Source organism: Telopea speciosissima, chromosome 10 (genome assembly GCF_018873765.1).
Source record: "Telopea speciosissima isolate NSW1024214 ecotype Mountain lineage chromosome 10, Tspe_v1, whole genome shotgun sequence".
NCBI classification, from domain to species: domain Eukaryota; kingdom Viridiplantae; phylum Streptophyta; class Magnoliopsida; order Proteales; family Proteaceae; genus Telopea; species Telopea speciosissima.
Window position 1 is genome coordinate 9655546 of NC_057925.1, and position 14786 is coordinate 9670331.

A 14786-nucleotide genomic window follows, 5' to 3' on the forward strand; every position below is an offset into this window, starting at 1 on the left:
CCTTTTTTTTTTTTTCTATACTATAGTTCTATTTATATGTACTTCGAAGAATGTCCCTTCTGTCCGCTGAGTCATGTGTTCCTTAGACTGGCGGGAGGTCTGAGCGGAAGCTGTTAACGGAATTCATCCATATTAGGAGCTGGCCTGATGAGGAGTCATCTCATTTGCAGGCCAAGTGTAAAGTTCCTTATTCATGGATCCGACATGAGAGGCTAAAAGGGTAGCGGCTTATCTGGGCCTTACACCTGTATTTCATGAGTTACTTTTGATCCAGGTTCTGTACACGTGTCCTCTTGTCATTGAGGGTCGGTTCCTATATGTATCAGCATTCACACGTGATAGTGGTAATTATCCAAGAGTTTTGGTAAAATGACTCCTATCCCTCCTACGAGGACGATAATTGCATATTTCCCTGTCTTTTAAAGAAGTCCATGTCATAAATAAGATATTTTTTGAGTTTGGATCCTTTTGCACGTACATTGCACATACAGTTAGAGAATGCCAAGTGTTTTTTTCTCATTCTTAAAAAAAAAAAAAAAAAAAAAGTGTTCTTTTCATTTCCATAAATATTCTTCTATTTCTATGCACCTTAAAAGACAGAAAATGGGACACTTGGCATCCGCTAACAATAGTGCAACTTTTTTGTTTTGGGGTAATTAAAAGTTTTATTGAGGAACGAACAATGTTCCAATAGAGTCGGCAAACAACAACGGTAAAATAGACTGAGGAGAGATAGAAAACTGAAGAAGAGGAGAATGGGAAGAAGCAGCTTGCAATGCTAGGGAGTCAGCTACCGCATTGGCTTCCCTAAGAACATGAGAGAACCTTATGTCATCAAAATGGTGGAACAACTTGAAGCAGTCATTCAGAATAGAAGTATACAATAGTGCAATAAATATGTGATAAAATAAGTTAGTGTCAACCAATCAGGCTCTACCATCTGTCTCCTCAAAGACCGAACCAACCTGTTTAATTGAAGTGTGAATAGTTAATTAACAAATAAATCGAGCAACAATGACGAACGAGGAAACTCGGCTCATATGACGATTGCTATTTCACCGACCCGATCCGCTCAAATAAAATCAGCAAACCCAAACCATCTCGATCGACACTTGGCGATGAGTCAAGGGCCACCTCGGTCAAAAGAGATAACTCAAGCTAAAGGAATAACTCAACTCTTAAGTAGCCCAGTTAAGGTCACTCTACATGATTCTCTATGACAGGTGTCCGTGCTGGAGGATGCCACATATACAAACAAGTGTCACGAATAATGGTCTATGGACGATCAAAGTCCCATGTTGATATGCTAACTCAACCCTATAAATTGCCACTCATAACAAAGGTAAGGGGACTTCACATTTTCTTTACTTTGAGATTTATTTGTTGCGCGAGATTTAATTTAGGCATCAGAGATATTCCGCCGACTCAGACTGCCACTCCTTAGCCACCTCAGCTCTTCTGTGCAGGACAGCTCAGATCCAGAAGAGTTCGCTCAGATCTTGTTGTAACAATACGTATGTGGAGAAAAACTCAACTCGAGTTTTTTCAAATTCTCTTCAATTGGATTAGTTTTTCTTCATCCTAAGTGATGAGAGAATCTCTACATTGATGATGCGTGAAAGAGACCAAAGTTGATAGCATTTGCACCTCTAAAAGCTATCATCCCCTCACAATGAGACATGAGAGTGAGAGCAACTAATCAACCCCTCGGGCACACATGCACTAATTACCCTTCAACTATTGGAGATTTGGTGAAAATCAAGGTTCAACTATCTGGAATCGGACATGGGATAATCGGCTTCCATCGGATTCGAGAATAGATCATCTGCACGTATGTGCAGGTGAACGTACATGTGAGAGGCAACCATTTGTCTTTTTTGTTTTCATAAATACCCCTCATCCTCTTGTAAATGGAAAAAATGGAATAGATGGTTACCTCTCACATGTACATGCAGGGAACTGGACTCCAACTGGACTCCACTGATTTTAGATTCTACTTCAAATTGGCCAAAGGAATAGTGAAAATTGAAGTCAAGAAAAGAAGAAGCAAATGTTTTTCCAAAATCTATGATTTTTTAGAGTTTTTCTTTTTCAATAAACTTGTGAATTTGTTCTTAACCAAAAAAAAAAAAAAAAAACTTGTGAATTTCTTGCAAGAGACAAATTTTTTTCCTACTTGGTACAATTGTCCAATTCCTGTCATAGGGAGGTGGAAATGACAACTTAACCTCACTCGAGCAGGGGGTTAAGTCGTCATTTCCGGTCCCCTATGAGAGGAACCGGACAACTGTATCGGACAAGGAACCGGAGAGGATAATGATCCGAGATATGTATCATTTATTTTCAATTAAGATTAGACATTTTTTTTTTTTGTAGAATATTAAGATTGGACATGAATATAATAAAAGAGGTTTGCAAGAATCGGATGGAATTGAGTAAGGGTGTCAATTGGTTTGGTTTTGGTTCAGTTCAAGATGCAACATGTATAAATTGAAAACCATACCGGTATTGAATAATTTCCATAAACTCAAATCGAAACCAAACCGCATCAGTTCGGTTTAATTCGGTTTTCTGTATTAGATTCATTTAGTCTCGGTAATTCGATTTAACTGATTTGATTTGGTTTGATTCACTTATTCAGTTCACACGGGATTTCGAAATGTCTCGTACTAGTCTTGAAGAAGCAAAATACAAAAGAGGAAACGAATATCAATACAAAACTAGAAGAGAAGTGATGAGAATCGACAATCAAAGTTGGAGACAAAGAGACAAAGTGATGAAAACTAAAATCTTAGAAATCATGTCGTGCCTTTCAAGCTTAGACTATTTGGATTGAACCCGCCGATTCATCTAATCCGATCCCTTATTTTAACCTCCTCCCCTCCTCTCTCTCTCTCTCCAAAGGCCCAGATTAGATTTGCTCATGCATGTTTATGACCTTATTCATAATGGGCTGTTAACCACTTGTGCAAGGAATTCGTTTGCTTCCCGCCAGTTTTTCTTTCACAAACTGATGTGTTGGACTCCTATATTCCAGAACACACTTGTCTGCCAGTGTCTCTCTCTATATATATACCCCTCCTCCTTCCTCAACATCTAAGTTTGGATTGAGGTTCTAAGCATGTGGTCCTCTTTCCTCTTAGCCCTTTTGATCCAATCACACTTTATTCACCTTTAACATCTTTGTGAATTCGTATTGAGGACTTGTGGTTGTTGGGTCTTCTTCTTCTTCTTCTTCTTCTTCTCTCTCTCTCTCTCTCTCTCTCTTGATTTCAACTTTTAATTACAGAACTTCACTACTCAGTAGTTGGGTTTTCTACTCTGTTCTGAATTTCTTAATTATTTACAAGATGACTGTTGGGTCTGGGATCTCTGTTTCTGATGAGAAGTTGATGGTGTCAGGAAACTGCATCCTCTCTGATGTTCATCAAGACATTGTTATAACTCCTGCAAACAGTGACAGTTTGATCAATGGAGCATTCGTTGGTGTCTTGTCTGATCACAACGGAAGCCATCGTGTATTTCCTGTGGGAAAGCTAGAGTAAGTTTTGTTTAATTTTTTTTTTCCAAAAAAAATTTGGTTGGTTGGAGTTCCAATCATGGCTAAAGATTACTATTTCTGAACTGGGTTCTATCTCTGCTTCTTAGATTGGGAATCAATTTGTACTGTTACAGTGAAATTTGGGATTTTCTTTTGGATTCTCTGTATCTGATTATTCTGTTTTTGAACAGGGGATTGCGTTTCTTGTCTATTTTCCGGTTCAATCTATGGTGGATGACACACAGGATGGGATCTTCGGGTAAAGAGATCCCATATGAGACGCAGTGCTTGATTGTGGAAGGAATTGATGAAACCCAACTTAGTAACTCTGTTTTCTATACTGTTTTCTTACCTATTCTGGAGGGAGACTTCAGAGCTACTCTTCAAGGGAATCCAAATAACGAGTTGGAGATTTGCCTGGAAAGTGGTAAGATAAGGGGCTTTTAGTTTTGGCTATCCAATCTCCATTTTTTCCATTTTTTAGGAAAAAATATAATTTTATTTGAAGGATAGAAGAAGAAGAAGAAGCCCAAATGAATTCTCCAAATTTAATGGAAATGATGGTCTGTGCATTGCAGGAGATCCTGCCGTGGACTGGTTTGAAGGTACCCATTTGGTTTTCATGGCGGCTGGACCGGATCCATTCGATGTCATCACAGATGCAGTGAAGTAAGATGTTTGATCTCCTCTAGTTTCTGGGCAACACCGTAAACTATAATCAGACTTCATAAGTTTCGGTTCAATCCGTTTGAGAGTGAAATTTCCATCCTCCAACAAATGAAATGACGCCATATGTACTTTTGAGCATGGTTATCTACCTGGACTAACCGAATGGTCAGACCAATCAACTCTGGACCCGCCCCAAGTACCCCCATTGTTTGCCCAAAAGGAAAAACAGGTTCAACCCTAATGGGTTTGGTTGTCTAAAGGGTGTTAATTGGTTCAGTTTCGGTTTTTCTTGTTAATTTAGATTCGTTTCAAGATACAACATGTGGAAATCGAAACCAATCAGAAATTGAATAGAAGCTTATTTTCAAAACCAGATCTGTACCTACTTGGTTCGGTTTTAGTTGGATTTTTATTTGGTTTCTTATTCAGTCCTATTTTAGGTGTTTATGTCAACTTTTTTACACCTTCACTAACCAAGAAAAAAGAATTTATCATCCATATTGATTAAAACTTTAAAACATAATAGAATTTAGGGAAAAGTTTTCGTACACGGCTGTGTAAGCCGTGTATGTGAGAGGGTCTCTCACAAAGAATTGGAAAAGTCATAAATCCCCATCCATTAATTAATGCCTTGAAACTCCCACCCTCTCACATACACGGTTTACACGACCGTGTATGAAAACTTTCCCCATGAATTTATTTGGTTCTTTGTTCAATTTGAACCGATGGTTTCAGCCCTGAAACTGAACCAAGAAAAGATTCCAGATTTTAAAACAAAAAAGAAGTTGATTTGTTTTGGTTCGATTTTAAACAATCAGTTTCAATTTTGGTTTTGGTTCTAAATTGACACCCTTAATTGCCATTATTGTTAGATAAACTGATTTTTTGAGGCATTTAAACGCTTGGGGTGATGCCTTTAAGATGGACTCATCATCAGTACTAGCTCACTTCACAGAAAATTTAATGGAGTCACAGATCGTTCTGATGAAAGTTAAAATTAGGAAAGACAAGAAAAATAAACTGCCAACTTGAATCTGAATATTAATCTAACATTCTTACTTCAAGGTCAATAATTACTGATACAATTTGTATTTCAAACTAAAACAGGGCTGTTGAGAAGCATTTACAGACATTTTCTCACCGAGAAAACAAGAAGGTATTCCTTCTCTCCCATTAAATTTTCTGTTGTTGAAGCACACTTGCATACACTTTCTCACTGTGATTTGGATCATTAATTTGTTTGTTTTGTTGGGCTTAGGTACCGGATATGATTAACTGGTTTGGCTGGTGTACATGGGATGCATTCTACACTGATGTTACTGCAGAGGGGGTGAAAAAGGGATTAGAAAGGTATCAGACAGACAGACCTGTACTAGTTACTTTTCATAGTTACATGGTTCCAATATCAGAACATAACAAAATTGGGGGTTGCAGTTTAGAGAAAGGCGGAACTCCGCCGAAGTTTGTTATAATTGATGATGGATGGCAAAGAGTTGATATGGATGCTTCTGGGATTTCAATGAATAAAGAAGACGCAGCCAAGTGAGCACAAAACAGTTAACACTCCCTCCCAGTTTGGTTTGCTGACTTTGCTTTTACTGGCTAACATTTTCCTCCATTTCTTGTCATCTTCTTGTCTTCAGCTTTGCTAATAGGCTAATCCATATCAAAGAAAACTATAAATTTCAGAAAAGTAGTAAAGATGGCCACAGAATAGAGGATCCTGCAATGGGGCTTGCTCATATTGTTGGTGAGATCAAAGAAAGCCATGCTGTGAAGTAAGATCCACAGATTCTCTCATATCTTGTACTCTAATTGAGTAGATTGTTGCCTCTTAGCTCTTAGTTTAGGTTTCTTCTTTCCATGTGAAAATCATGGCTGCAATTCTTATGAAATCCTCAATTCCAACTCTTTCCAGGTATGTTTTCCTTTGGCATGCATTAACAGGGTACTGGGCGGGTATAAGCCCTAGCATTGCTGAATTGCAACATTATGAATCTAAGGTGATATTCCCTGTTTTATCCCCTGGGCTTCAATGCAACAAGCCCTGTGAAGTTTTCAACAACATTGCAGCAAATGGTGTTGGCCTTGTGAACCCTGAGAAAGCTTCAATCTTCTATGAAGAACTCCATTCATATCTTGCATCAGCTGGTATTGATGGTGTCAAAGTTGATGTTCAGAACTTACTTGAGACACTAGCAGCAGGCCATGGAGGAAGAGTGAAAATCACTAGAAAGTTTCATGAGGCATTAGATGCTTCAATTGCAAGAAACTTTCGGGGTAACGGAATTATATCATGTATGAGCCACAACACAGATAATTTATACAGGTATGCAAATGTCTAACAAGAATGTAGTCAAGTACAACATCTTGAAAGTTCTGATTTTTTTTGTGATTTAATATTTTTGACATAGCTCGAAGCAGACAACTGTAATGAGAGCATCAGATGATTTCTTCCCAAAAATAGCGGCATCACACACAACTCATATTGCAGCTGTTGCATACAATACCATTTTTATAGGGGAATTTATGCAACCAGATTGGGATATGTTCCATGTAAGTTCCCAAAGCACCATCACCTGATAATTTCTTTACAATTCTAACATTTAAACTTGTTTCATGAGGACCAAGTAAATAATGTTTTGTGTTTCAGAGCCTCCATCCAATGGCTGGATACCATGCAGCTGCTCGTGCAGTTGGAGGATGTGCTATTTATGTCAGGTATTAGTATTCATTCTTACATTATATCTTCCCATTGACAATAGGAAACCAAAGAGGTTATACCTATCTAATATTGGAAACTCATTTCATGCAGTGACAAACCTGAACATCATGATTTTGATCTATTGAAGAAACTTGTACTTCCTGATGGTTCTGTTTTGCGGGCCAAACTTCCAGGGAAACCCACAAGGGATTGCCTATTTTCAGATCCAACCATAGATGGAAAGAGGTAGATGAACCCCTCACTTTTACTCTCTCCCTACCTCCTTCACCACCCCCACCCCCCCCCCCCACCACACCAAAAAAAAAAAAAAAAAAAGAAGGATGAAGCTGTCTAATTTGTTTCTGCTTAACCTACAATTGTTACCAGTCTTCTGAAGATAAGGAATCTAAATGACTTCTCTGGGGTCTTGGGGGTCTTCAACTGCCAAGGAGAAGCCATCATGGTTGAAGGGGTTGTCAGTTCGAAGGATGTTGATTATATCTCCAAAGTTGCTGAGGATGGATGGAATGGAGATGCTGTAATTTATTCCCATCTGGATGGTATGTATTGCCTGACAAACATATATTCTACACAGATTGTCTACCATATCTATGTTCTTCAATATATGCAAATATGGACACCTTAAATTCTTTTAATGCTATTTTTTATGGATATGTATTAGAAATAATAAAAACAACCTTAGTTGGTTTCATTATTGAAATTACCATGAAACTGTGCAGGAAATGTGGTTTATCAACCAAAGAACACTTCTCTGCCAATTAAACTGAAGCCACGAGAATACGAAGTTTTTACAGTGGTTCCTGTTAAAGAACTAGCCAACAGAGCTTCTTTTGCACCAATTGGACTAATTCACATGTTCAACTCCGGAGGAGCCATTAAAGAGTTGACATATGAATCAGAGAGATGCTCAACAGTTGTCATGAAAGTTCGGGGTTGCGGAATATTCGGAGCCTATTCATCTGCCAGGCCCAGGAGGATAACAGTTGATGCAGAGGAAGTGGAGTTGAAGTATGATGAAAAGTTTCATCTAGTAACCCTTGCTTTGAGAATTCCAGAACAAGAGTTGTACCAATGGCACATCACCATAGAACTCTAAATGTTTATATCATCGGAGTATGGGTAGTTTTGAGTGTGATGACAATTCTCGTCTAGTAACCCTTGCTTTGAGAATTCCAGAACAAGACTTGTACTAATGTAATAACATCACCATAGAACTCTAAAGTTTATATCATATATGTCTGGGTAGTTTAACTATGATGGCAGAGTTGTACCAATGTCATAAAACCATATAACTCTAAATGTTATTATATGATCTGGGTTTCTCAATGATACTATGGCCAGCACAATAAATTACTTCTTACTTAAATTAATTTTACTTTATGTAATATGATGGAAATCTGGCTTACTGTTCCATAATCAAGGTGGGTTTAACTTAGGTGCTTGGGAATTCTGCTATCGGTAGGCCACATGGGCACTCACTCTAAAATTGGATGGTCATGTAGCTTTTTGAGCAAACAATAAATGTGATAGGGCAGTTGCCAAGGTTTATCATTTGGCTACTGATTTGCTCAGGTCTGTTTTTCTTAGCGAGTGGCTTCCCAATTTTGTTATAACTTGGTAAGCAAGAATGCTACCAGTAAGGTCTATAACATATGTTCAATCAGGGTTTTCTTTCTGTAACACTGAATATATTCGATTTCAGAACTTTTGAAACCCAAGAAAAAAACATAAAACTAAATGTCCAGGTTACAAGGTTTAAAATTTGCAATGGGATTTTCAATAATGTCAGGTTCTGTTCCAAAATAAAAGTATTCAAAATTGTGATATTCTACATATTTCAACTTGGTCGTGTATGAACTTTCCAAAATTTTGGCAAAAGGTCAAAAACTTTCTTCAATTATGATGAGGACTCAAACAAGTGCTGATCAGAGATTAATGCTGTTGCTAAAATTAGTGTGATGACTTTCTCTGTGCACATTCTGAATTTAACAATAAGAGCCTCTTGGATGGAGCCAGATATTCTAGTCTTGTCCTTTCACTTCTCCCTTAAAAAGACAAATTGGTGGTCATTAAAAGTGTGATTTATCTTAATTAAAGAGAAGTAACCATATCAACCTGGACATGGAATTTACTGAGAATCCACGAGGACCGGGGGGTGGATGTAAAAGCAATGTTAGATTATCTAGTGTATACTTCAGATGTCAATGAGGACTAGTTGGACTAGTAGTCTATTTCTATTGTTTCCTAGCTAGACTACGATTTACTTTTCTTATGTAATTGTGCTACTGAAGTTTATTATAATTAAATAGCTGTGGGAGACAGCAAGATCTATCGGGTCTGTTTTTCTCCCACAGCAGAGTTCTCTCCTCCTTCCATCGTTCTATCTTTCGTCTCTCTCTCTCTCAGTATTACTGGTTTATTAAAGCTTAATACTGTTACACTAATAAATGCCCACCCCCCCCCCCACCCCCCAAAAAAAATAATTTAAATAAATAAATTCATTATGTATGGGAAGCTACAATGTATTGGTCATACTGCTGCAGTGAATGGAGCAACAGATCTTTGGTGGTTCAGATTCATGTGCAAGTTCATATTATGGAAGTCAAAAAACTAAAACATATACACTACTTCACCAAGATCAAAATAAATTTTGTAATAACTAAAATTTACAGTAATAACCATCACATCACTAGTACAGGTTAGTTTAACAAAAGAATAAGCGTCATGTATAAAAAAAATCATACCCAGTGTACGAGGCTCGCACCATTCTGGGTTTTGGGGAGGGTCATGTAGCAGCCTTACCCCAACTTCAAGGAGAGGCTGTTTCCTGACTCGAAATGGAGCAACCTTACCGTTGTGCGGAGGTCTGGCCCTCTTCAATAAGCATCATGTATAACACTCTTTTTGAAAAATATTTGAATGGGTAAAGTACTGACAGAATGGCATTAAATTAAAAATAGATTTTTAAGAGAAAAAATAATAGTGATGACAATCCAGATAAAACCACAAGCAGCAGAAGTAGTGAATCTATGTCCACAAATCAAGGACTGTTAATGCTGAACTAGTAAAACTGTAAATATTCTGTAGCTTAGTAGCTCTACAGAGTGTGACGAAACAAATTCCAGATCAAGATAAATACATCCCTCAAGCTACAAGCTAGAAGATTCCATATTCTAAGGGATCCAAATTAACAAATAAGCAGAAGAAGTCTCCTAAAAATCATACAATTTTGGACAATATCACGAAATCTTACAGAAAATGCTATATAGGTGTCATATTTAACCTCAGAAGAACAGCAGGCGTGTAATTGCATCATAAAACATAACCATGATTATCTGCTAAATGCATGCTGGTCACACCTTTTTCCTGAGATTTAGAATCTAATCTGATGACACCTGGGATCTTCCAACAGACAAGGACCCGGCAACAACCAACACAGTAAGTTCAAACAGAAGTCAACAACAGCATCATTTTGTCTAAAGTGTGTACTTGTCCTTTCAAATGCTAAATTCAGTACAGGGACCATGAGACTCGTCACTATCCAACCAAAGTCACTCAAATGTTAATTTAAACATGTCAATATTTGCATAGAGAAATCTATCCATGTGATACGAACTCTAGTAGGAAAAACATAATTTCTGCCGTTTACTCGTACAATATCTTTAGTAGCCTTCCTCATAATGAAATTTATTTTTTCCCAACTGACTTAGATAGCAGTTGCAGCAAATCCATTCAGTCATTGTGTCACATATTTTGGCTTTATAATAAATATGCATATTTCTTTCAACTCAATTTAATGCAGTGAATAAAATGAAAGGTGAAGAGACCTGATGAATCCAATAATCGGGGTTCCAGATAAAAACTATAATACCACTCCTTAAAAAGGAACCCCCCCCCCCCAAAAAAAAATAAAAATTTAACTTTTTAACAGCCATTTTGCTTGTATATCAGATTGTATCAAATTGATTTTTGTTTGTGTTTCTCATTGTTGATTGGCCCATTCCCTTTTGAGGATTTTCTGTTTTTTTCCTGTCAATAAAGATGCTGTTAAAACTCCCTGACCCACCAAAAATAAGCAATTTTTTGTTGCCATCTTGGGTTTCTGCAAATCCTCTTATGGAATTGGGGGTGGGGTAAGAGACTACAATCACCCCCTGAACACATCTTGACAACACTGTATTCAGAGTCAGGACAACCCTATAGAAGTATTGTCCTATGGACTGCCTTGACCTTGAATGGAGAATACAGTCAAGGGACATGAAAGGTTCCCTAATCCCTAGCATTTCTCTTGAACAGAATGTAAAGAAGATGAATATTGAGTATGGACAACCAGATGGAAAGTAATCCCTGATTAACACCATATAGAACTCTCTATAAGCAAGCATCCCCTAGGTGCAGGTTAAGCCCCATTCCAATCATTGGTGAAAGTGACGGGTAACTGCTATGATATATAGGGAAATACTAGGCTACGACACCTTTCCTTTTTTTTTTCGGTTGATAAAGGCATAAAGCTAAAGGCCTGTTCATTGTTCATTCTTTAGAAATTCATTACCAAGTTAATATCCTAAGGGAGTATGTTTGCAACAGAATTACGAGGATTCCTCCAGTAAGCAGCAATGATGTGATCATTAGCAGTGCATAAGAAAGTTTATGAGCATACTTATTCCGAACATGTGGCTTGGAGCATACTACAATGAAGTTATCATGGGCAAAAATGATCTGCACTCCTCTAGTCACATAATAAATTCTTCAAGGAGCCAGTCTTGCAGATTAAACACAACTCTGCAAGCATCCGGTTTCACTTGCCATTCCCACAAGAGAGACTTTCCTGAAGGCCATCATTTCTGTCTCCTCCAGCAGGCAAACAAAGTTTGCCCACTGAACTGCAATGCACCAACATACTAATTTCCAACATACCAAAAGGTGGAGCTCACCTAATTTTCTTAACCTATTTAACATTCTAAGTAGTAAGATTCTCAGCAAGCATCCTCAAGGAAAGCAACAGTTCATTGAAGCAACATTGCCCACTTACTGATCCATACATACCTGATTTTAACTTGTTCAAAATCAACAAAGTTTTCAGACTTCAGCACATAAAAAAGTAAGATGGAGCCATAGCGTGCTACAGAAATATCGTTAGAGTTGCTAGCTCAAGGATGGGAGAACCAGTCCCCCAAAGGATATGTCCGGCCCCTAGTATGAAGTACATCCTGGAAGTATCATTTGGGTGGGGTAGCCCTCTTTGCACTGAATTTGGGACAAGGAAATAAAATTGGCAAATTATGATCATAGCTAAAAAGGAGAGAGAATGCAGATACATTGGTTTCCATCCATGATCGACAGCCTCAAAGAGGTATTCCTATTCTCTATAGACTCAGCCAAGAGAATTTGGGTGCCGAATCCAAATGGTTAGTTTTCCTCAAAATCGTTCAGGCCTCCTATTGACTAGAGTAGACCTTGTTTTTTTTTGGGAATAGAGAGAGCTTATATTAAATATTAAAGAATAAGGTATTTACAGCCTGTAGTATTTCTTGCCATTTGAGTCATCCCTCACCAGGGAGGAGAGACCCTCAGACTATCGACATTACAATGAATCTCCCGCAGAGAACAAGTAAACCCAGCTAGGATATCAGCACAGTGATTGGTTTCCCGAACTTGGTGCACTAAAATGCAACTTCTGAACCTTCCCCGAAAGCAAATGAATATCGCCAATAATCCCGAGCACAGCCCATGGGGGATGACACCGCCCCATGATCGTCTGGATTGCCCGGAGGGAGTCTGATCACACCTGAACCTGAGGCAAGTTTAAGGATACAGCCTTGGTGAGCCCCACCTTGATAGCATGCAACTCGACACCGAGGCTGTTAAGGCCTTGAATACCACCAGCAACGGCAAAGATCACTCGACCAGCGTGGTCACGAGCAATAGAGCCATAGACACCAAGGCCGTCACGAATTGAGCCGTCACAGTTGACGGCAACCCAATCCGTCGGCGGGGATGACCAGGAGTGAGGGGTTGCTCTCCGAAACGTAAAGGATCCCACAATGCCCCACCTGCCAAGGAATTGGCGATTCATGTCAGTGTCAGGAACCACCATAGCTTCACGGCCGTCGAACCGGTCTCTCGTGTCTTTGACGATGCGTCGCAGAACAGAAGTCGCAGGAACTGGGGCCTTATCATTTGCCCGGCAGTTCCGTTCTTGCCAAATCCGATAGACAGTGGCCCCCAGACTGAAGCGTCGGATAGAACTAATGGGAGAGTCGCCCCTGAAATGCGTCACCAACCAATTCTCCTCATCATGCCAAGTGTTCAGGCCTCCTATTGACTAGAGTAGACCTTGTTGCTAATTCATCCGGAGGAACTAATAGTTAACACCTTCTAGGTACTGGTCTCTACCTTAGTAGATCAACCTAAGAAAAGTCAACACTTGTGAATTGCTAGATGCAATAGAGGAGGAGGAATTAAGCTGTTCATCCTCTCTTTCTTTTTCTTTTTTCTTTTTTCCTGCCTCGGATCGATGGTGAATCCATTACCCATCTTTTTATCCAAGTTACTCCACATGGTTATCTGGAACCTTCTCCTCGGCCTATTAAGAGTTCCATTACCCATCCTTTAGTTTCGGCATTCCTTACTCCTGCAGAGTTGGTAATCTAATTCTTTGGGGTAAGCACCGCGCGCCGGGGGGGGGGGGGGTGTGGAACGAATCATCAATTATTCAGTAATGCTATTGTTTTATCCAGTGCTGAATTTCTATTGCTCTCCTTCTTCTTTCAAGTCTCAATAAAGTGATTAAAGAAAGGATGGAAATCACAGATGCAAGAAAGGTGGTGGGACGACTCATTTGCAACACCAAACAGCGGCCACATATCATCAAAGGTTAAGCTTTGAAAATGACGCATATTGTTGGTATAGATCCTCTCTGTAGAAAAATCTGCAACACTGGATGCAAGTGATTTCACACATTAAATATGCTTTCAGATCCAATCATCCACCACGGTACACCATTGGAGAATGTTGAGGCAGTTTTTCCTCATCCCCTATGATCTTTTTCCCTTTATTTATTTGTGTAACTTTTATTTGAAAGGAAAATTCATTATATCCATGTATCAATTTTCAATCCCCTGTATAACAATCTTAAATAAACGCAATAAGATAACAGATTCAAGCTGAAAAAGGAACTCACTATTATAACTTAATTAAAGCAGATATCAACACAATACAAGAAGTTTCAAGAACACAAACAAATAAACTATGCCGAGAACTTAACACCTTCATCATCCGCAGAAGAACCCTTGAACATTGCAACTTTACCCTTCTGCTCTAGCAATCTCAAAGCCCGCATCAGCACCGTGCGGTCCATCCCATGGAGCTCAGTTCCTCGCGACTCAATCCCTGACCGTATTTCCTCAACTGTCATAACACCATCTTCCAACCCATTATCCTTCACAAACCTCAAAATACAATCAGCCCAATCTTGAATACGAAGCCAGAGAATCAGACATTTCTTATGCCCTTTATCCATCCACTCTGCACGACCATCTGAGACCAAGGAGGAGAGGAATACCTCTTTAGCTTCATGACTCAGAGATCTTTCAATTGCAGGATTAGAGAAAAGTGGGAAATCTTCATTGAGTCCAATCACAAATAACTTTTGGGTTCTGCAGTAATCCAGTATCAGTTCCTTCCAGAGTTGAACCTGCTTCTCGCGAGTATCCTTCACTAGCTGCAACGTGAAGTAAGGTGGGTAATTGAAGAAGTGGGGTAGCTTGAAATCACCCAATTTCTGCATCTCTCTACAGCTTAGGAATCAACTAAATAACCTCCTATTTCTGAATTTGTGATGTTTCGTGT

At 38.9% G+C, this 14786-nt stretch overlaps 2 protein-coding genes across 2 annotated transcripts; one reads left to right on the top strand and one right to left on the bottom strand.

Annotated features, from left to right (window-relative positions):
- Positions 1 to 3111: 3111 nt before the first annotated feature.
- Positions 3112 to 8180, top strand: LOC122642179 (probable galactinol--sucrose galactosyltransferase 1). Its single transcript, XM_043835608.1, has 13 exons — positions 3112 to 3541; positions 3733 to 3968; positions 4120 to 4210; positions 5318 to 5366; positions 5469 to 5560; positions 5645 to 5752; positions 5854 to 5988; positions 6129 to 6539; positions 6625 to 6766; positions 6864 to 6931; positions 7026 to 7160; positions 7302 to 7474; positions 7655 to 8180. The coding sequence occupies exons 1-13, from the start codon at positions 3351 to 3353 to the stop codon at positions 8029 to 8031; spliced, it is 2208 nt and encodes a 735-aa protein (XP_043691543.1). The 5' UTR covers positions 3112 to 3350; the 3' UTR covers positions 8032 to 8180.
- A 5915-nt stretch (positions 8181 to 14095) lies between these two features.
- LOC122644275 (vacuolar protein sorting-associated protein 25) lies at positions 14096 to 14786 on the bottom strand. Its single transcript, XM_043837916.1, has one exon. It carries the CDS (start codon positions 14722 to 14724, stop codon positions 14185 to 14187), a length of 540 nt encoding a protein of 179 aa, XP_043693851.1. The 5' UTR covers positions 14725 to 14786; the 3' UTR covers positions 14096 to 14184.

Excerpts from the sequence above, each read along its gene's own strand:
- LOC122642179 (XM_043835608.1), top strand. The coding sequence starts at position 3,351 with ATGACTGTTGGGTCTGGGATCTCTGTTTCTGATGAGAAGTTGATGGTG. Across the intron at positions 5,989-6,128 it reads AAAGAAAGCCATGCTGTGAA|GTATGTTTTCCTTTGGCATG; the intron begins GTAAGATCCACA and ends AACTCTTTCCAG. Across the intron at positions 7,475-7,654 it reads AATTTATTCCCATCTGGATG|GAAATGTGGTTTATCAACCA; the intron begins GTATGTATTGCC and ends GAAACTGTGCAG.
- LOC122644275 (XM_043837916.1), bottom strand. The coding sequence starts at position 14,724 with ATGCAGAAATTGGGTGATTTCAAGCTACCCCACTTCTTCAATTACCCA.